Consider the following 21,278-nt stretch of genomic DNA (forward strand, 5'->3'; position numbering starts at 1 on the left):
TAAGAAAGGAAAGAATTTTTTTAGCCGAACATTTTATTTACGGATGAAAGAATGGAGGTGCCATTTGTTATTCCAATTATACATTTTTCAAAACATTCTCACATATAATCAGAGAAACAGAGGCAATGACTGGACACTCTACAGGCACGAGAGACTGATAAGCAGCAGCTTCTAATTCACTTAGAAGGAACTGCCATTGGTTCCCTCCAGCCTTACCACTCAATTCTATTCATTTTTTGATTAATTATTTCCTATTTCCACATCTTTACAGTATTGAGTATGCTCGGATCACTTCGACAATTGGTGCTCTGCACAACGGGCACTTTCCTCCGCCACGGACCAACTCATTTGCACATTTTGAACAAGTGCACATGTGCCCGCATCTGCATTAAGTTTCCAAATTGAACTGATGTGTTAATAAAAAAAAAGCAGCAGCAAAATAAAATCAGCAAATTCCGAAAGGGGAAGACTCATTCCAACGCTCTCTTGAGTTGACCACGAAAAACCTCAGAAGAAGAAAAAGGCAATGATACCTGTACAATAGAGAATCAATATGGCTGTCACAGCAAACACAACATGTCCCTTTCCTTACATGACCCCATTTAGACCCATCCTCAGATGTCTCTGCACCCAACCCTGCAACATGAGACATCTTTCAAGTCAACAATCAAAGATAGGGTAAATGATCAACAACCATACAATGAAAATGTCAACAAAACCTTTTTCACCAGCTGATCTATTCAGAGCAGCAGAGACTTCCTGTCTGACCGAGCGTTGCAACTCAAGCTGCATGTCCATGCAGGCTTCCAACATCCTCTGCATGTGGCTCATTCCTTGCTGAAGTCTTGCCATGTCTGTTCTTAAATCATTAATTGTCTCCCACTCCTGCTCATTAGTATCAGCATCCACGCTCAGATAAAACTTGCACTAGAAGGATTAACACAAAGTACTGAAAGCAAGCATGTGTAAAACCTGGCAGATTTATAGTACTACAAACACCAGAAACAGAAGTTACAACAAAGAATACAATCTACTGAATCTTAATGCGTCTCAGCTGCCAGTCACAAAAAATAAAAAGTCCTCAAAATATTATGAAAATAGCCAGTGTAACAAAAAAACACCAACCAGAAGTTTACTGTTCAACATCACAATCAAACTTACAAAGAGCAGAACAGAAAATGAACCTTTGAGCCATACTTAAGTTTTCCAGTATATGGCAATGATTTTGTACCCCAAACTCTTTTATCATAAAAAATGAACCAATCTTGGTTTTCAGAACAAGCCAGAAAGCAGATTTTTGTGTGCCCTTTATTATGGAGAATTAGACAAAATGCCCAACATGATCAATTGACAAAAAAAGAAAAATGAACACTATCAATCTGGTAATAATATACACATTGTTTCAATATCTACAGGGGATAAAAATGACTCACTAGTTCTGATCGATGCATGCTATGACGAGACCAGCTAGTGTGATGCAAATCCTGGTGCCACAGTGGCTGAGGTGGAGGCACAGGTGGAGATGGCAAGACGAGTGAAGGTCTGTTTACAGCATCACTTTGACCCTCATTTTGTTCATCTCTTTGCTGCTCCTCGTCACGTTCTGGTGATGTGGGAGTTGGTGTTGGCAAGTTTCTGTGCAAATCCCAGTCAATGGGAGAGCGACCTTGCCTCTCCACATATGACTGTATTAATTGGTCGAGGCTTTCACGGAAACCGCTACGAAGAAGATTAGAAACACTTCTCCTAAAACACAAAAAGTAAATTCCATTGAATGATCACAGTAAATTCTTATGACTTTCAACACATAAAAGGCATTCGACAACAGATCAATTACCTGCTCAATAGTTCCCTAAGCTCCATGCTATACACATTCTCATCATCGGGAGGGTGAAATCTATTGAATCTTCTCATTGGAACAGCACGGCGAGTTCTTGGAGGATCAGAAGACCCCACTGTCCAATTTTCAACAGTTTCACTAGAGCCATCCTCTTGCCAAAGTTCCTGGGCTCCTTGTGGACGACCTTGTTCACCAGGAACATTTCCAGGTGTTTCCCGTGACCATTCATTCACTGAGTTCTCTTGCCAATTTCCATCCATAGGTTCCGCATTACTGCCTCTCCATTCGTCCAACTGACTGTAGCCAGATTGTTGCCAGTTTCCTCTCTCGTCATTGGTTACTTGCTCCTGCCAACCTTCTCCTTGGTTAGCAGTTTCTTGCCAGTTCATGTTATCAGTAGCATTGTTGCCCCCTGAGCTGTTTGTTTCATCAGGCAAACGACGCGCGTCACTTTCTTGACTCCTAGGCTGTGGTTGATCATTCTCCTCATGTTGGATGTCCTGATGAGTGTTTGTTTGAGTCCGATCATTTCCATAATCATTGACGTTAGTATTAGGTGGGGTATCAGAATGGCTGCTTGCTTGACCACGAACAATATTTTCCAACCTGGACCTAAACCCTTCCCTGAAAGAGAGATGGATGCCATGAGGACAGTCAACTGAAACCATTTCTTTTTTCATTGTTCAGTAACTGCAATAGCAGCAACAAATTAATCAAGTGCAAACAAGCCAAAAGGCAACAACTCAATTTTTAAGAGGATGTAACATTGCTCCACAAGAAGGCAGCCAAGTCAGGAGGGGGATGCATAAAGAAGGAAGAAGATGCGAGGGTCTTGTTTGCAGGCAAGATATGGTTTGCTTTTCATGATTGCAGATTTCTCCATGGCAAGTTCCATCTATTTGTAGGTAGCAGGGAAGAAAGGTGGTGTCCAGTACTCTTTCTTCCAATGATATGAAATTGGGGTTCAAAACTCTGAATCAGTTACTAAAGGACATATTCTTGAAACTGTTAATTTTGTTATGGTGGTTTTGGAATTGATAAATAATTGATATCTGCATCTGAAGCAGTTTATAATAAAATATTGGCACCAATGTGCACAAATAGAATATATTTCAAACATTGGAGCTTCAGCATCTACCCTTCACACACGGTATTTGTCTCAGTTAGGTTAACAATACAAATCAGAAACTTAAGATCTTTTCACACCCAATAGATCCATCACTCGCTGTCTAGTGGCCAACTGCCTTCCAATGCATGGTTCCTGATTTAATTTTGTTTTCTACAATTCCTGATTTAATCTTTTTAACCCACTACCCCAAACACACACATAAACACAAAACTTAATTGTGCATTTATGTATATAAATCCACTCTTATCTTACCATTGATATCACCAATATAAAAGTCAAAATGCGCCATCCAATTCCCCAAGCAAAACTACCATAATGATCTATGGACAATATCATCTTTTCCAGATAAAACATGCACAGAAAGACAATGAATTTTCCAAACCACCTAGTGCGGACACCATCCGCGCATCTATGACTGGAAAGCCTGGAAAACTTCTTTTTTTTAATAAATTGAATTTGGCAGCATTAAAATTCCAATTTTCAACCATGAATTTCCTAATCTTATCAGCAATCAACAGCCAAATAATCACTGGATTACATCCAATCACCTCAGAGGAACAGGGAACATCTCCCTAGCAAATATGCCTGAATCGCTCTGAGAAGTGAAAGTTGTGTTCCATATGTTTCCTTGATAGGATGATCTTAATACATCTATAACAAAATATGTATCCTAATACATCTAAACAATGTGCAGCTTAGAAGGAAGATAAAGAAAACAGTATCCTCGAGAGCACCACTGTTGAAGTTTTTGAACAATCAGATGAACATTCTCAATAGTCTTCTACGGATTGAACCAGGAATAGAAGAAAACACATACCTTAAGCCAGAAACAGTGTGCCGCTGCCTTAATTGGACTAGTTCACTTGCAGCCATAGAAGGCGGTCTCTCCTCCTCAACCGGTCTTTCATTTCGCAAGAATCTACCTCTTAGTAATGACTGGAAAATATTTTACGAGTGAGCAATCAAGGAATCGCAACAAGGGACTAGAAGAGAGAACTTCCAATCATCACATATAAGTCGATTGTCAGAGTGTTGTTATGATTAGCTAATAGAGTTTCCACTAGAAACATTATGTCTTAACTAATTTAACTCAATCAAACATGGCAGATATTATCCTTGAGGATGGGTATATATGATATAGAAATCCCAGTATGTTTAAATTAATCATAGAATTTATATAACCGTGCTTTCTAATGTCTTTGCATATACCATTGGAATAAATTAAACCAATGAAATTGTAAACGATTAAATTATTTTAAGACAAGCTTCCCAAACTTATAGTGATTGTCTCTTTAAACATACACTGAACAACAAGTTAGGTTAAATTACTAAGAAATGATTCCAATAAAATCCAATTACGACAAAGAACTGACCTGAATGCGATTGCGGTGAGCGAAATCCGAGACAGCCCGATGCTCCAATAGTCCCTCAAGTTCTCTCTGTCTTTCTCTCTCAATCCTGACAAGCAAGTCAAGAATCGCTTGTCTTCCGCGCAACCTCAGCATGTCCCTACGAATATGGTCCGGTTGCCCTTCATCATGGTCAGCGACTGACCCATCACGAGCTTGGTCACCTTGTGCATTGTGTCCAGCAGCTTGATCCTCCCTCCGGCTAGCACGAGCTCCTCGCTGCTGACTTGCCATCTGCACCCACTCCCTGACAATTCTAACTCTTTCCCTCTCTGTTTCACCAAGCCATTCTGCTCTGGGACTACCATTCCTTTGGGATACATTAGAAGCACGGTCACTAATGCCACTCTCCATCCATCCCCGAGCAATCTGCCTCACACTCCTCTCAACTTCTCCAATATCCGGAGATTGCTCCCTGCTAGACTCGTTATCCCCACGCTCATTCTGTGACACCATATGGTCATGTGACCAAGGTCCAAAGTCATTTTCACTCTCACTTGCATCCTCCAAACTTCCCTGATTCTCACTCCCCCGACTCTCTGATGCATTTGAAACCGACATGTTCGTATTAGACTCGGCATTCCTTCGCTGCCTCAATCTCTCCCTTCTGTTCAACAAATGCTCATCCTCCAACTCCCGCCACATTTGCAAAATTGCAGACGCCTGAGTACTCGGCCTTTCCACTGCCCCCTGCCTTCTTGCAGTAGGCGACTGTGACTCCCTCAAAAATGAGGAATCAAGCATGGAAACCGTGTGCAAACCTGCAAGTGCCATTAACTCTGACTCACGACTCCTCCTCTCCATAGGCGTCATCATCTCCTGCGCCTGGCGAGCAGCCCACCTACTCAAAATACGAGAGTGGCGCCGCCTCACAGCTGATGACTCAGCCAAATCATCACCCTCAAGTTCAGACCTACGTCTCCTTCGCACAAGCTGATCCCCTTCATCATCCTCCTCATCCACGTTCCTATTAGAACTACACGAAGCAAATGACATACAATCATCCAAATGCCCACGCATCAACTCCTCCAACCCCCTCTCAAATTCCATCCGGGCATCATCCGTTGATTCAGGCTTTTGTTGCAATGGTTGAAAATCCGTCATCCTCGCACAACCCCTCCTACCCCCTGCACCTCACAACCTCCACTCTCAAAATCACACCCCCCCTTCACAACAACAACCCTTCTCTAAATCCACCAATCACACATAATTACAGTCCTAAAACATTAACAAAAAATAATCAAACCCCAAAAATCCAAATACAAACCCTAAATTCACTCAGAATTTCATACCAAAAATAAAAATATATGCCCTAAAACTGGATTTCGATCGATAGAGTCATCAAATCTTTTTAAAAAAGGCACGAAAATTAATCAGATTGGGAAAATTAAGGATTAATATTGTTGACGGAAACGTACCTGAGAAGCTAAATGTATAGTGTTTTTTATTATTATTATTATTGTCTTACGTTTGGGTTCTGTTTTGTGAAAGTGAGCGAGAAACCAAAACCAAAAAAATCCTATTTCTTTTGAAGGAATGGAAAATGTGAGGTGCAAAGAGAGATTTGTTGAAGAAGAGAAGATTGGGGAGGGAGAGATCAAAGAAGAGAATGATATCAGAATTTATAATTAGTGTCCATGGAAATTTTTTAGAGAGAGAAAACAATTAAATTATGAGTGCATTGGAGAGATAAAGCGTGGTACATGACTAGAGAGAGAGATTTTATTTTATTTTGGTTTTTATTTTTTGGTTTGTGAAATGACCGCGGATCTAAAGGGAGCGACGGATGAAGGACACGTATGAGATTTTGGCTTTTGAATTTTAGCAATTTTTTTATTTTTGGTCAATTACCTAATGCCACGTCATAAGATTAGCAAAAGATCTACGCGAGCAACATCTGGATTTCCTTTCCTTATCTGAACAGTGAAACCTTGGAAGTTCCAAAAAGAAAAGAGAACTTTCAATTATTTAAGCTTAATCTATGCTCAAATTAAAATAATAATAATAATAATTAACTTGCTTTTCAAGTTTTTAAATATATATTAATGCGTGTCTTATTCGGGATATTAGCCTTCAAAATATCAATTATCAATACATTTCTTTGTGCTATTATTTCTATAAATGGAAATTCATTGGAAATCAAGAAAAGTATTGATATCACGAAATTGTGTGTCCCCTTCCTAGCCGCACTGTATGATCCAAGATATAAATTAATTGGAGAAAAAAACTCAAGAATTTACTTTCTGTTTTCTGTTAAAAAAAGTATTCAAAATAGAGAGACCAGGACGTACGTAAAGGGAATATTTTTATGATATTCGAATGGTGATTATTCGTAAAACTAATATATATCTGTGTGAGAGAGAGATATTAATATATATCTGGAATCGAGTTTGATCGGATTTTACATTATTTATATTATATTTATAAATTATTAAATAAGTTAGTTATAAGAAAATCTCACTCATTAAAATATATTTAGATCTGTCCTTACTAGTTAAATCACCGTGCGTAGAATAACATTTAATAAAAATCAAAATAAAGTTTACTTGAGAGAGTTTGGAGGAAGAAATCTCAAGGGAGCTAGCATATTGGTAAAGGGCTTAGTTTAAGAGGTATTTTTTTTAGGTTTAAATTTAAATTTTACTGGCCTTGAGATCATGTATTTTTGATGTAAAATACTAGTAATTTACCTTATTTTTTGTGTGGGAAACTTCTTTAAACACTAGCGCGAGAGTTCAGAAATTTAGTTAAGATATATACAAGCTAATTTAAAAATTTTAATAAAAAAAAAAAAGAAGAAGAAGAAGAAGTGTTGAGGAAGAAAAGAGAGCATGAGCTTAGAGATATTTTTCCTTTAAAGGCGAGGAAGGAAGGGAGGACTGTTTGGTGGTCTTGAAATGCCACGAGGGAAATGAGGCCCTTGTCTTACTCCTTTCGATCGAAAACAGGGTGTGGATGTTGGGTGAGCATCATTCCTGTACGCCCTGCTGCTTTTTTCAATGATAGCTCTGTTGCAGATTCATGCATGTCTGTTTTGAAGATCTTAAAGAGAGAAGGGTCAGTGTTCTTGATCGAGGAGGGGGCGCCAGACAAACAGTTCCAGAGAATTTGACCATTTCTTTCCTGCCTGTAGGTTGACCTCTGAGGACCACCCTGCTGAATATCACTGTTTCATCTACTGTTAGTAAAATTAAGAGTTTAATTAGTATTAGGATGACAAGCTATAATGTATTGTGATAATTAATTGACTGGTATAATTACAGTATGTGTCGAGTAATGAGTGGAGTGAGTGGACTGTTTTATAATTAATAAGAAGGATTGGGGATCGAAGAAAACAAAAAATATTTTTCTTCTCATGTATTATTGTTATTGTTATCATGAGAGGCGGTCCCATAATATTTTATATAATAAAATTTTTATTATATTAATTCGGTTGTAATTGGTGATATTTAATTAATTATTTTCTAGTTTATTTTAAAAATAAATATAAAATGATAATAGTATAAAATCTATATGATTCATAAAAAATAATTAAAATATCTTAATTTAATTTTTGGATTAATTATTAATTTCTTGTTTATTTTTTTAAAAAGATATTTTAAAAAAATATATTATATTTTAATTATTTTAATGTGTTGATATTAAAAATAATTTTTTAAAAAATAAATAAATATTATTATTTAAATATATTTTCAAACAAAAAAAATTTAAAAATAATAACTATTTTATTTTCAAATGTCTTCTAAATCAACAAATCAACGGAGAAGCTAGCTATCAAAATCGTTTCAAGTAATCTGTTTACACATGCTTATCTTTGGATATTAATTGAAAAACAGGTTTGATCCGGAGATTATATATTTCTGGTAACTTTTATAAACGAAGTGAGGTTCAATCGAGTCTTGATAATTATATTTTTTTTTATTATAATATAATGGAGGGCTGGATCTTGATTGATTATATAGTTTAAATCTAATTAGATTTCACAATCAATAAAATTAATGGTAGCAAGAATACCTTTTAACAAGCTAGCAGCCTAACTATTTCTTTTCCATCTTACTTACCGAGTTAAAATTATTCATCCATGTGATCGAACTTATTTTCCATGATAATTCATGCTTTGAAATAGAAACCATTTGTTTATGGAAATGATTCGGTCCACTTTTCTTGCTTTTGTTCATGTCAGTGAGTCGGAAATATCCGCTTTTCTTCCTTGAGTTCATGTCAGTGACTCGGAAACCAGTCAAGACTTCTCTGTGATTGGAGAACAAGATTCTCCGAGCTTGCTTTCTCGCAAAGTGAAGAAAGTTCAAGCCAAGAAAAAAATGTCACGCAAGTAATTAAATAATAAATACTACTCATTTATCATCTTTTAGGCATAGAATAATATTAAACAGCAAAATTGCTTGTTCCAAAGGAGGGGTTCTTCTTTCATGAGCATGCCCGAAAGATTTGATGATACGGCATTAATTACTCTTGTTAATGCATGGACCCATTGATTGAAGAGTTTAAGCCTGTCTAGTGACTCCTTTGCAAGAATCGATGGCTATCTTAGCCACCTATTCAACTTTTAATCATTTCTACTTATTTTGGGTCACTTTTCTATCTGACCTTGACAAACACTAGGCAACTTGGACATTTAATTTTGTTTTTTTTTTTTTTTTAACAAAAGTAACCCCCATTTTCCCAATAATCTTTCCCCGAGCAAGCATTTTTATTGAATTTATTTTTGTGTTTGAAATTGTATTTAAAATATATTTATTTTTTAAAAAAATATTAAATTAATATTTTTTTAATGGCTTTGATATCCTGAAAACATATATTCCTTAATAATACATCCAAATGAAAATAAATATTAAGATTAGAGAGAATAAATGTGTGCTGTGTGTGTACGGAAAACCAAGAGTCATCGAAAGAATAAACAAGAGGACAAATATATTATTTGACCTTGATCATTAGCTACAACTATTATATAAAAATAACATTTAACTGTTAAATGCTAATTCAATTCTATTTAAGCAGGTATAACAATACATATAATTAGCTAATGTCCTGTTGTTTCCTATTTTTATTTTTCAATATTTTTGTATGAAATCATGATTTCTTAAAATATAACAAAATAATCCTTTCTGAAACAGCATAATACTTGTCAAAAAAAAAAATTATAATGATGTTTGCAAAGAAATTGGTAGTAGGTAGTGTTTAATTATATTAAACATATAACATACAATCATTTGGTAATTAATGTGTTTATTTTTTCTGGATTTCTTGTGTTTTTTCTTTATGGTATTTTCATCTTTTTTTGGTAAGATTTTACTACGATGATCATATACATTGTATCTTTACTCACTAAGTGTTGTCCATAGGCATTCTAAACAAAATATATTTTTTAGCAATTAATATATTTCTTTCTTCTTTTGGGTTTGTTGATTTTTTATTTATTGTTTTTTTTTTTTCCTCCCACTTAATGATATTTTCATTTATTTAACAAGTAGTTTTTTAACAATCCATATAAATATCACTCCAACACTCCAATTAAATATTTAATTATTTTTAATCAAAATTGTTTCTACTTTACTATTATATATGATATTGATATATAATTTAACAAATAATCTCTCATATTTTATATAAATGATTCGTATTATATAAATTATTTTTATGATCTCTCTGATCTAAATTCAAAATCTAGATAATAACATAAAAGAAAACCGATAAACCCGAGCCAAGGACGAAGAGTTGTTCCAAACTACAAGTATTTTGATGACAAGGGGAAAAACAAAAACAAGAGAAAAACATGAAGGCCGTTTATTTTGAGCATAGAAATGAAAATTTTATCAAAAGGCAATAATGAAAGAGATATTTTCTATCCAGACCAATCAATATGATCATGGAGCTATTGTCTCAATTCCAAGAAGGCATCATAAATATACAATGTCAAGCTTTGGATCCATGACCATGTCGACCAAGAACGAGTGCTCCACGTGGAACCCATGTGCCACCACTGCACTTGCATGGTGATATCCTGCGCTGCTTCTTCCTCTTCATTTTTTTTTTTTTTTTTACACATTTGGCTTTATGTGGCACCCTATATATATATATATATAGATAGATTAACAGATTGTAGATTTTATTTTTTTATGGTTTTACACATTCTTATTGGGACTGGGTTAATTTCTTTAATATTCTTATAAAAAATAAATTATTCATACTGAAATTGACACAAATAATTTTCCTGAAATATTAGACACAAAATTGAAGTACCCATAAGGAAAGGAGAGGATGATGGAAATGCAAATAATTGGCTTTTCTTCATGAAAATTTTCGAACACCCAGCAAAATTGTGATCGGGTTTTGAATAAATCGCTTGATAAAATTAATTTATAATTGATTATATTTACAAATTAATCAATTACTGGTAGCTAGATGCTAACATTTTGTTCTAACATCATGTTTTGGTACGTAATAATCATAAATTAAATTGGAAAGTGAGATTAAAAAGAAAACACATCAAGTCAGAATTTCATAATTTTTACAAGATGAGAGGAACTAATTTGAGAATTTAAATCTTTGATTAATAATATATCTCTTGACTTATATATATATATATATGGAAAAAAAAAAGATCGAGAAGATGAATAATATGAACTACCCGAGCATATGTATATGCATGGGGAGTGATAGTCGGGCAATTATATATATGTGTCCATTGGCATGCAGACAAGAGCATTGGGATAGACAAGAGCTGTATACTTATGTTAGGTTATCCATCACTCAATTTTCCATCTCCATGCAAGTTGTCTCCTCCAATTCTCTCAAATCATTCTCTAGGGTTTGAGCAAAACTCCATATCCAAGAAGCCAAAAAACTATCACCGGTCCATCACATTTTGCACCCTTTGGAGCTACACGGGGCTGGTCTATCCATCATGGACAATATACGAGACTTTAGTCAGATATAAATGGCGGAATATTTATCATTGGGAATCAAATCATATCACAGTTTCAGTGTCTTTGCTGGATTTCTAGGGCTTTCAAAGGCTGTAGTTGTATTAGATTAGAATCCTATGTTGTTGAAGATGAAGTTAAGAAAATGCTGCATGGCTGGGTCCATGTAACATTTATCGCTTAGGCGTTGCTGCTGTCTAGTTCTTCGAAGGAATATGCCACTACTCTTTTACCTATAAAGCTTATACTTTGGACATCATGTTCTTGCCTGTTCTTTTTGGTTTTCCTTCGAAGTGAGGGAACATTGCGGTGTCATGATCATATATTTAGCATGGGCTTGTCAAGTTGCAATTTTTTCAATTTATTGGAGCTGTTACGATCGATGCTTGCATCTATATCGATGTTTATTTAAACCATTGAACTTGAATATAATAATAACTGTAATTTTTTCAAACCCTCTCCTTTAATTATATTTAACTGTGATTGGGTTTCAATCATACAATTTGTTAATATATATATTGGATAAATGTCAAGTATAATTTCATAATTCAATAAATTAATTAAGAAATATCTGTAACGAGTGAGATCATGATACTCGTGAAGTTCAAGGGATGGAAGACCCGTGTGAAAAACATTTGACAGTGATTGTGAGTTAATTTGAATGGATTCTGTGGCCGGAAAAAAAAAAAAAAAAAAAAAAAAAAAAGGAAAGAAGTTTAGGACTTCAGGGGAACCTGTCCGGGCCAGCGCAGCTTAAGATGGGCTATAAAAACCAATTTATAATTGATTCGAATCTATTAAATTGATATGTAATAATAAATGGATAATCATGAAGGATATAAAAATCTAAAAAGTTGATATTAAATAGTATTTGTGATTATGGTAGTAATTATTTTTTTAAAGTTTTTTTATTTGTAAATTTATTAAAATTATATATATATATATATTAAAAAATTATTTTTAATATTAATACACCAAAACAATTTAAAATTATACAAAAATTAATTTAAAATAAAAAAAATAAAAATATATTTTAAACGCAACACAATTACTTCCGCATGCAAAAGCATTTCCCTCCTTTACTGTGTCTCCAGTCCCCTTCTTTCTATGTTCTCCAATTTACAAGTCATTTTCAAATCGATGAACACCATCTCCTCAGGGTTTTTTTCCCCATCATTCCATCTCTTTCATCTGTATATCCTCTCTTGAATAACAACAACAGCAACAACAATAATAAATATAATTTTTTTTTTTTTGGCCCAAAGGGTCAAATCTCCTAAACGAGGCACTAAAAGATGGCTACCTCTGTTTCAACGTTTAATGGAATGCCCACTACTTTTTCCAAGTTTTATCCTGATTTTGAGAGGTTCACGAACTCAGATGAAGGGTATTTAATACACATTCCTTTTCACCGACAATCCTCAGAGTGACCAAAACATCCTCGGCAGTGCAAAGCTGAATACCCTTCACACCCAAATTCTGAAGATTATCTCACCTCATTAGCGAAGAGCAACACAGATAGACGTCACCCAAACTGTGTTCAATTCTTGTTACCACACTCATGGGCCACTCCGAAGTGACTGGTCTACAAGTGACAATGTCATTTTCTTGGTGGCTTCTTGTCACCTCGGGTTGTTCTGATATTTTTCAGAGATTGCAGATCGCATGATCAGGGGGCAACAAAGTGGCCATAAACAAGTGTTTAATTTGCACCACCAACAATACACGACGCGTTAATTTTGAAAAGGGGAAATACGGGGAGGCAATGATCCTGATCTTACATGTTCTCTTTTTGGGCCATTTGGGGGGCTCTGTTTGTCTTGCTCTATATGGTATTGGCTTTTTCTCGTGAATATGGAAACATTGATAGATTTTATCCAGATATCCATGGCCCACATCATGGAGCAACTTCACCGGTTCTATCATTCTTTTGCAAATTTACTAGCTAATAGCTGTTCTCCCAGCTTTTTCGTAGCATTAGATCGCCCCTTTCCGTCGACTTCAGGTTTTCCTTCTCCTTCCCTGGAGCAGGAAAGGTCCCTGGCCCTCTTACAAACTATGGGCTTCTCTCGAAAAATATGTCTAAATATAAGCCTGCCACTTGGGCCTTGACCATGAGATAAATGGGCATGCGTAACCCATGAAGACTCAATTCATCACGATAGACTTCTGTCGGATCTTCATGGTAGCTGTTATCTTGAGGTATTGTTTAATGGTTTAAATTACTGAATTGAAGAAATTATTTGATATGACATTAAAATGTTATTAATTAAATAGTTATGAATTTGAATTTTATTAATTTTATTTGATAAAAATTAAATATAATGTAATATTAATTTGTGTAAATTTTAAATCCAAAGAGCTTTCATTTTAGAAAATATATTGGAGAGAATTATTAAATAATATATTGAAACCTCATTTAATAGCTTATATTATTTGATTAAGATGATTATTTAACATGTATTAAAGTTTAAATTATTAAGTAAGATTTTAAAATATAATTTATATAATATATCCTTTAAAGTGATTATCAAATAGAATAACAAATTATAAGAATTCATAATCGATTGATTAATAAAATTTTAATATTATATAAAATACAATATTATTATAATAACTTAAATCATTATATAAAATGTCAAAATATAATTTATATAATTATCTCTAATAATAACTAACTAGCTTCGTTGGGATTTAAAGAATGCCCAAAGACATGTCAGCTCTGATATGACCTTCCATCTTTTCTTTGCTTGCCTCCCCTAGTTCCGCACCTCACATAAACCGAGGGACTTGTTAGGGCAAATCGACAGTTTTCAAACACACATAACTGTGCTGATTAGATTAATGCAACGTAGCGTTGAAAACAAGAATATTTTGTCCTCACGCCTTAAAGTTCCTGAAGGCCGCAATGGAAGAGGTGAACCTGCAATTTCATGGCGCCAGCCCTTTTGAGAATTTCAATGCCTGTCTGCTCTTCAGAACTTTGTACTTGCTCCTTTTAAAATATGCTTGCTTCGTGAAACCCGATGCCCGTCTGGTCTCATGTAGATATATATATGCGTGTGCGCGCGCGTGTGTGTTACATCCCACGTGACATCATCAATAGATGCGATATTATTAGAAAAAGTTGTTTGCCATGAATATATTTGAGAGGATGTTTGTAATTATAATAATAATTGTTTTTTAAAATATTTTTTATTTTTTTAAAATTAATTTTGATATTAATATATTAAAATAATCTAAAAATACTAAAAACAATATTAATTTGAAAAAAATAAATAAAATTTAATTTATTAAAAAAATACTTTTAAAACATAAAAACCAATTATGCTTGAAATTTGAATAACCAAGTTTGGATGCTTTATGAAGAACATGGCTGGTGATATTTTAAATTTCATAATTAATTTTGATTTTTAATATTATATTGATGTTTTTTTTTATAAATTTAATATAAAAAAATATTAAGATGTCTAAAACAACATCAACTTTATGTTTTTCCAACTGAAAATAACTTCAAACTCCACTGTAAAACACAAATATGATAAAATGCATAAGAGTATCTTGATTCGTTCTATAAATCCTGCAATTTTATTTCATCCGCAGTGCCTGGGACTTAATTAATTAATATCAGTGAGCTCAAATGTTAGGCTTTCCTACCATCAAATCATGGAAATGATTGCCGCCTTGATGATTATTATATAAGTTTTAATATACTGTGAAAATGATTGAAAAATATATATTTTTTAGAAATATATTAAAATAATATTTTTTATTTTTAAAATTTATTTTTATACCATCATATGAAAATAAACTAAAACTATTAAAAATAAAATCAAGTAAAATAAAAAATAAAATAAAATATTTATAAAAACACTTCCCAACCACCACGAAATAAACTCGCTGACAACTACACACTAACCACAGCACTGAGGCTACGAATTTTTGGTGTAATAGAACGAAGGTCAACGTTAAAAATTGAGACAGTTAAACCAACTCTTTCGATTTTCTTTTGAATTCATTTCCCGCTGACACGTACCTACCACACCGAAGGAACGCTCTCAAATCCCGTCCAACCACCTAGAGACAGTAACCCTTTCTTAAATTGCCAGCTTCCATACATATACAATTACCCCTTCAAGAAACCTAAAACCATATCCACCTCTTTATACAAGCCAAGAAATTGTGTTTTGTTGATAAGTAATTAATGGGTTCTGTTTCTTCATCGACTGTGATGGCAGAAAAGATTTCCTGGTATTGTGCTTTGTTGATGGCGCTAATGCTGGTTTTGAGCTGCTGTGAAGTGAGTGAAAGTGAATTGGCTGCTGTTGGGCATCCGAGGGTTTTTGAGGACAAGCCATGCGATGAGATATATGTGGTCGGAGAAGGTGAGACTTTGCATACTATTAGTGAAAAATGTCGGGATCCTTATATTGTTGAAGAAAATCCACACATTCACGACCCAGATGATGTTTTTCCTGGCCTGGTCATCAAGATTTCCCCTTTCAACGATAGGTAAACTCTAGTCTATGCATCGTCTCTAAGGAGATATATGTATATGTATATGTATATCGTTCGTATTGTTTGTGAATGTTTGCATTCATGGAACCTCTGCAAAGATACCAGTGAAAGTCATGGAGGAGCTGTGTATATCTATCTCTTCACCTTGGACACCTAGTGGTGATCCAGCTTGTAATCATGAAATCAATGGAAGAAAATTTTTACGGTAGCTATATTTAGAGTTGATAAAATCAATCATGTGATCTGAATTATTGATATGATAGACAAATATATATTTGCGACAGGGTCTTGCTATTTCACAAGAAGTTATTTCAAGGGTTGTGATGTTGGTATTAAAAAAAGAAGACGACTAAGAATAATGAATAAAACTAAAACTATTTCGGTGTTATTTATTATTTCATCCTTTTTCCTTTTTTAATTCCAGCAATAAAATCCTTTACATGTTTTTTTCCCGATTTTTGTTATAAGAAAAATACAATCTCATTTACACTGATTAATATAAATGATGGACGGAGGAGGGGGTTGTGCAGACCAAACCTGGAAATATAGATAGGGGTTGATCTGGAGATATTTAATGTGGAAGGGATGATCTGGCTGAATCCAGATCGGAGAAGGGCACCCGCCTACTGTTTACGCTCGTGGGCATGCTCGATTTTATTTATTTTATTTTTTAAAAAAGAAAAGGGCCTACCGAAGTGGGCCGATCCTAGCAAAGAAAAGGTCATGGATACGTTGAAGAAAACTGATTAAAAAAACAGCCCAGAAACAAGGAATAGCCCAACTAAGAGAAGACCATGGTGATGATGGGTTATGGCGAGATGTATGATTATTATATTCAAGTTTGAGGCTATTTATTTTCTGAGCCTCTGTGTTCATGCGCTCTCGTGATAGTTGTTTTCTTCGACTATGATTTGGGTCCATATAATAAACCATGTGTTCTCAAGTTGAGGAAGAGAAGATGGAGGAAACGAGCTACCAGAAATTGTTCCGAGAAGAAATGGCGGTCCGTCAATCAACAACAAGAACATAAATAGAATCACTGCTTAACAGAGATCAATCGTGGTTTGTCCTGAACTAAGACAGCTCTGAGACAAGTAAAAAAGCACAAGTTTATCTAGAACAGCCAGGATTCTCATTGCCTGTTAACCAATATAAACATGTAATACCTGCATTGGAGGCGGCTACAGATTTAAATACACTGCTGCAAATCGCTGCCTTCCATGAATCTCAAATCTCACCAGTTCCAAGAGGCTGCCTTGATGCATCTCCAGAGGCCCATGCATGATAGTCCTTCACAAGCTGCCAGTTTGTTCAAGCATTAATGTCACGAATAAAAGTAACCATTCCCGGCAAACAAATACAAGTCTACGGATGGTGTGGTGGGGATGAATCAAATCCTATATGATGGTGGCAAGATGTACAGGCAGAGGAATCAAATTAGTAAATCTAGGTTATGGAAGCATTTTTACATTGTTTTAAAATTCGAATCATCAAATTGGACTTCATTTACTACTTGATGAACAGGATTATTATCACATAACAGGGAATTTTGTGGAATTCTGAAAAATGCTCCCGTGCTGTGCTGTTAGTATACGTTGCTGGGACTTCTTCTTTTTTTATTGATGGATGTCTATTTTGATTGCCATGTAGAATAAAATGAAATCAATTTCCATGGTAAGTGGAATTCAACCTGGACCAAGAACCTCAAGACTGTCCAAATAGTGAACACGCAGGGGGGGTTTAACCAAAATGAGGTACTAGGAGATCATATGCCAGCTTTGCAACTGGCAGGTAGCCTACTTCATTCTTCATGAGCTAATTTAATTGAGATTTCCTCAAACCTGTGCCATAAAGCGGGGAAGTATCTGCCCAAGTATCTGTTGAAGGATTTGGGCACCAGTCGATTCTATTGCTTCAGCTGGAATTGCTCTAAATGCAAAAGGAATATCGATGCTAACCTAGAATGAAACAAAAATGCGTTTAAAATTAATATTTTCGTGCACAAATGACCATCTACAATAATGAAATCATTATAGAACACAGCACTACATGCAAAGAACACTTTGCCAAGTACCTCAATGACTGCATCTGAAGTTAGCTGTTGTATTGTTGAGTTGCTTTGGTTGCTATCACAAGAAATTTGGTTGACCATGTAAGCTGCATTTCCACACCAAATCAGTGTCAAAGCATTCCTGAAAAAAGCATGTATAATAATAAATTTATAATTTAACTGCTATTTTTTCAGAAGAAAACGGTCGCCCTTTGCATCATACAGAACACAGTTCAACCAAAATGATTACGCACAATAAAACCAAGGTCCCGGACAATTATTTTTGTCATGTACAACATTCAAGGTTTGCAGAGAGATGCTATTTTCTCCATGACAGATGAATTATTAAAGTGCCCCTAACTTCATCAGGTAAGCAGCAGAGGTTGATGTCAAAGACCTGGCGTTGCTGTTACGTTGATACCTTACCGGCATTAACTGTCCAGAAGCCAATCACACATGCAAGTAGCAGAGTGATGTCTAACTCAAAGATGCAAGTATCATATTGCCCAAAATAACAAGAGTTCATGTTTTTTCAAAGGGGTTCACTAAATGAAAACAATTCTTTGCATATTAATATGGAATTGACATAGTACAAATAATTTGAAAATATAGCCATGGACAAAATGTTTCCAAAAAATAAATAACAGAAACCAATTTCTAGGAGATGGTAAACAGCATTTCCATTCTTTCTTGTGACGCCTCAATTATAGCCAATTTATATGTAAAAACCTAGTCTGCTATTTGCCACCATGACAGCACTATACATGGTAAAATTTAGTTGCTGCGCATTTCATTCTGTACTGCAAGAGAGAAACAAAAACAAGAACGAAAGTGTTTCGTGTCCTCCTTTAGTGAAGCCATGGTTTTGAAATTAACCTTTGAAAGAAACCATTGATCCACAGCAACCAATCCAATCGTAAATTCAAACTAACTTCCAATTAAACATGACAAGACTTCTCATTCTTAAAGTTGTAACACTGGATAATAACTAAACTAGAGACTTATACAAGGTTCAAACAGCTCAGACCTCACAAAAATAATTATTCTTCCAACACGAAATATCTTGAGCAATGGGCAGAGCAGTCATGGTAAAGGCTGTAATGCCAGAAGAATCATCACCACAAACGTCTGTACTGTAAAATCGAGAGTGAAGCATTGGCCAGTGACAATTATACTATCACATTTCAAACCCATCACTACAGAAAGAAATTCAAAATAATCCATGTTATGCTAGCCAGAAAGCCTTACCGTCAAACTTCTCATTCTGTGCAACCACAATCGGCGAACCTTCAAGCTGCCAAGTACAGGATTCAACAAATCAAACAGAGAAACAAATATCAATACATATCATGACCACAAAGTTCAAAACTTCAAAGATCATCCCCAAACACAATAATGCACAATGATCACAAGCATCAGTGTATCACCTTACAGGACAAAAGCTTAATGCAACAACCATCAGGCTGCTCTTCAACTCTAACAAGCAAAACAGGACAAATTTCAAAAGCAAAAAACTTGAAACTATACACATAGCACCTAAACGTGTTGTCGTCTACCCTCTCTATCCTCTTCGCATCCAACACAGAGTACTGACTCGCTGGCAAACTCATATACTCCTCTGCCACCTCAAATTAATTACAAAAAAATAAAATAAATCAGTTCTTAATCTTCAAAATTAAACATTTTGGAATATTTTGCTTAAGAAATTAATCCACCCTGACATTACTTAGAGGGCGTCCGAGTTGCCGGACCGAAACGGACTCTTTACGTCTGGCAACGAATTTCGCTTTGGGAGTGGAATCAGCCGAAACACGAAGTGAGTCAGTTACTGGTGAGGAGAAATTTAGAAAGAGGTGCTTGAAAGTGAGGGAATTTCTAGGGTTTTTGGATCTGAAAGAGATTGAACTTGGGCTTATTGTTGAACCAAGAGACGAGGAATTTAGCGCCATTAATTAATGGAAAATTCAAGGATTGCAAGCTAGTATGTTGTTGAAGATGATAAAATAGGAGTACTGGTGTTATGGATAAGAGCACGGGTGGTTCTGCACGTAGCCAGGCGATATTTAGACCCCCGCGGTTTCATTTTCCCAAGCTGCTCCGGTAAATTGCCAACAGGTGATGATGGCGATGATTGTGGGCCATTTTTTTAACTTTGATACGATACATGAGCAAGAATGTTAGAAAAGTTACGTCATGCTGTACTATGAAGCGCAAAGTGTTAAATATCCACCGTTACAATCAGTGCATAACGACACCGGATTGTCTCTTCTGTTAGCCTCTTTGATTAATCTAATCGAATTGGATAAAAAAAAAACCCACATAATTAATCAAAATAATTAAACAATTTATTTAAGGAGAATTTCAGCAAATAAAATTAAATTAAAAAAAAAAACCTAGATCAAATTCTCTCAACCGAGGATCTAAAGAACCTTTACATAGACGCACAATTCAACAGAGCCCACAAAGAATTCAACGAGTCCTAGCTGTCTAAGAGCTTGTAAATTTGGTAACAGCCTTGGTCCCTTCAGAAACAGCATGTTTCGCAAGTTCTCCAGGCAAAACCAATCGGACAGCAGTTTGGATCTCCCGAGAAGTAATTGTGGGTTTCTTGTTGTACCTGGCAAGCCTTGAAGCCTCTTGAGCAAGTTTCTCAAAGATATCGTTGATGAAACTGTTCATGATACCCATGGCCTTACTAGAAATCCCAATATCAGGGTGAACTTGTTTCAAGACCTTGAAGATGTAAATCTTGTAGGTCTCGACGCTCTTTTTTGTCCTCTTCTTCTTCTTGTCAATCGCTCCTCCTTCTTTGGGCAACTTCTTCTCTGCTCTTGGCTTCTTCTCTGCTGGGGCTTTCTCGGCCGCTGCAGGCTTCTTCTCGGCCGGTTTCTTCTCTGCCTTAGGAGCCATCTGGGATTCTTGAGAAGAGACTTTGAGATGGGTTTTCTTTAAGAGAGGGAAACGGGGGCTTTCTTTAAGAGCTTCGGTGATGGAAAGAATTGTTTGGTTTGTTTATATAGGGATAGGAGGTAAGTGATTATTGGTTGATTTTGTGAAACGCGGATTGATGACGTGGATGGTTGGATTTGCAGGGGTTTGAATGAGCGGCGAGATGTGGGTTTTTCCTTTTAACTTGTGGAGACCGATTGGAAGCCTGAGTAATTACCACCTTCGCTAAAGTCCAAGTACTGTCGGGGTTCGCGGGCCCAGCCCATGTTTCGACAACAAGTGCATTGAAGGTTCTAATCATCGGAAATAGCCCAACTGTCAATATTGTTGAAGCGATTTAGCTCAGGTAATAGAGCGGGAGGAACAATTTTAGTTAAATGCAATTAGTAACGTGGCCCGCGCGCTATGCTTGGATCAATTTTTTTATAAAAAAATATTT

At 35.4% G+C, this 21,278-nt stretch overlaps 4 protein-coding genes across 9 annotated transcripts; 1 reads left to right on the plus strand and 3 right to left on the minus strand.

Moving 5' to 3' along the window:
- On the minus strand, positions 1 to 6,078 carry LOC118060293 (uncharacterized). 2 transcript variants are annotated; one of them, XM_035073503.2, is made up of 8 exons: positions 5,797 to 6,078; positions 4,343 to 5,596; positions 3,787 to 3,905; positions 1,838 to 2,464; positions 1,434 to 1,746; positions 720 to 885; positions 534 to 636; positions 1 to 383 (listed from the first exon to the last, which is right to left on the minus strand). In XM_035073503.2, exons 2-8 carry the CDS (start codon positions 5,480 to 5,482, stop codon positions 266 to 268), a joined length of 2,586 nt encoding a protein of 861 aa, XP_034929394.1. In that variant the 5' UTR covers positions 5,483 to 5,596; positions 5,797 to 6,078; the 3' UTR covers positions 1 to 265. The 2 variants fall into 2 exon arrangements, with proteins under 2 accessions (XP_034929394.1, XP_034929395.1); XM_035073504.2 differs by having other exon boundaries at positions 4,343 to 6,078.
- Positions 6,079 to 15,410: 9,332 nt separating this feature from the next.
- On the plus strand, positions 15,411 to 16,123 carry LOC118060291 (uncharacterized). Its single transcript, XM_035073501.1, has one exon. The coding sequence runs from the start codon at positions 15,527 to 15,529 to the stop codon at positions 15,836 to 15,838; it is 312 nt and encodes a 103-aa protein (XP_034929392.1). The 5' UTR covers positions 15,411 to 15,526; the 3' UTR covers positions 15,839 to 16,123.
- Positions 16,124 to 16,838: 715 nt separating this feature from the next.
- Positions 16,839 to 20,074, minus strand: LOC118060289 (uncharacterized). 5 transcript variants are annotated; one of them, XM_035073495.2, is made up of 6 exons: positions 19,617 to 20,074; positions 19,318 to 19,508; positions 19,139 to 19,184; positions 17,915 to 17,997; positions 17,682 to 17,798; positions 16,839 to 17,139 (listed from the first exon to the last, which is right to left on the minus strand). In XM_035073495.2, the coding sequence occupies exons 1-6, from the start codon at positions 19,837 to 19,839 to the stop codon at positions 17,068 to 17,070; spliced, it is 732 nt and encodes a 243-aa protein (XP_034929386.1). In that variant the 5' UTR covers positions 19,840 to 20,074; the 3' UTR covers positions 16,839 to 17,067. The 5 variants fall into 5 exon arrangements, 4 of the variants coding, with proteins under 4 accessions (XP_034929386.1, XP_034929389.1, XP_034929390.1 ...); XM_035073498.2 differs by having other exon boundaries at positions 19,612 to 19,741; XM_035073499.2 differs by having other exon boundaries at positions 19,318 to 19,515; positions 19,617 to 19,740.
- Positions 20,075 to 20,213: 139 nt separating this feature from the next.
- On the minus strand, positions 20,214 to 20,895 carry LOC118060292 (histone H2B). The gene has a single exon (XM_035073502.2). It carries the CDS (start codon positions 20,798 to 20,800, stop codon positions 20,378 to 20,380), a length of 423 nt encoding a protein of 140 aa, XP_034929393.2. The 5' UTR covers positions 20,801 to 20,895; the 3' UTR covers positions 20,214 to 20,377.
- Between the last annotated feature and the right edge of the window lie 383 nt (positions 20,896 to 21,278).

The sequence above is a fragment of the Populus alba genome, chromosome 8, assembly GCF_005239225.2.
Source record: "Populus alba chromosome 8, ASM523922v2, whole genome shotgun sequence".
NCBI classification, from domain to species: domain Eukaryota; kingdom Viridiplantae; phylum Streptophyta; class Magnoliopsida; order Malpighiales; family Salicaceae; genus Populus; species Populus alba.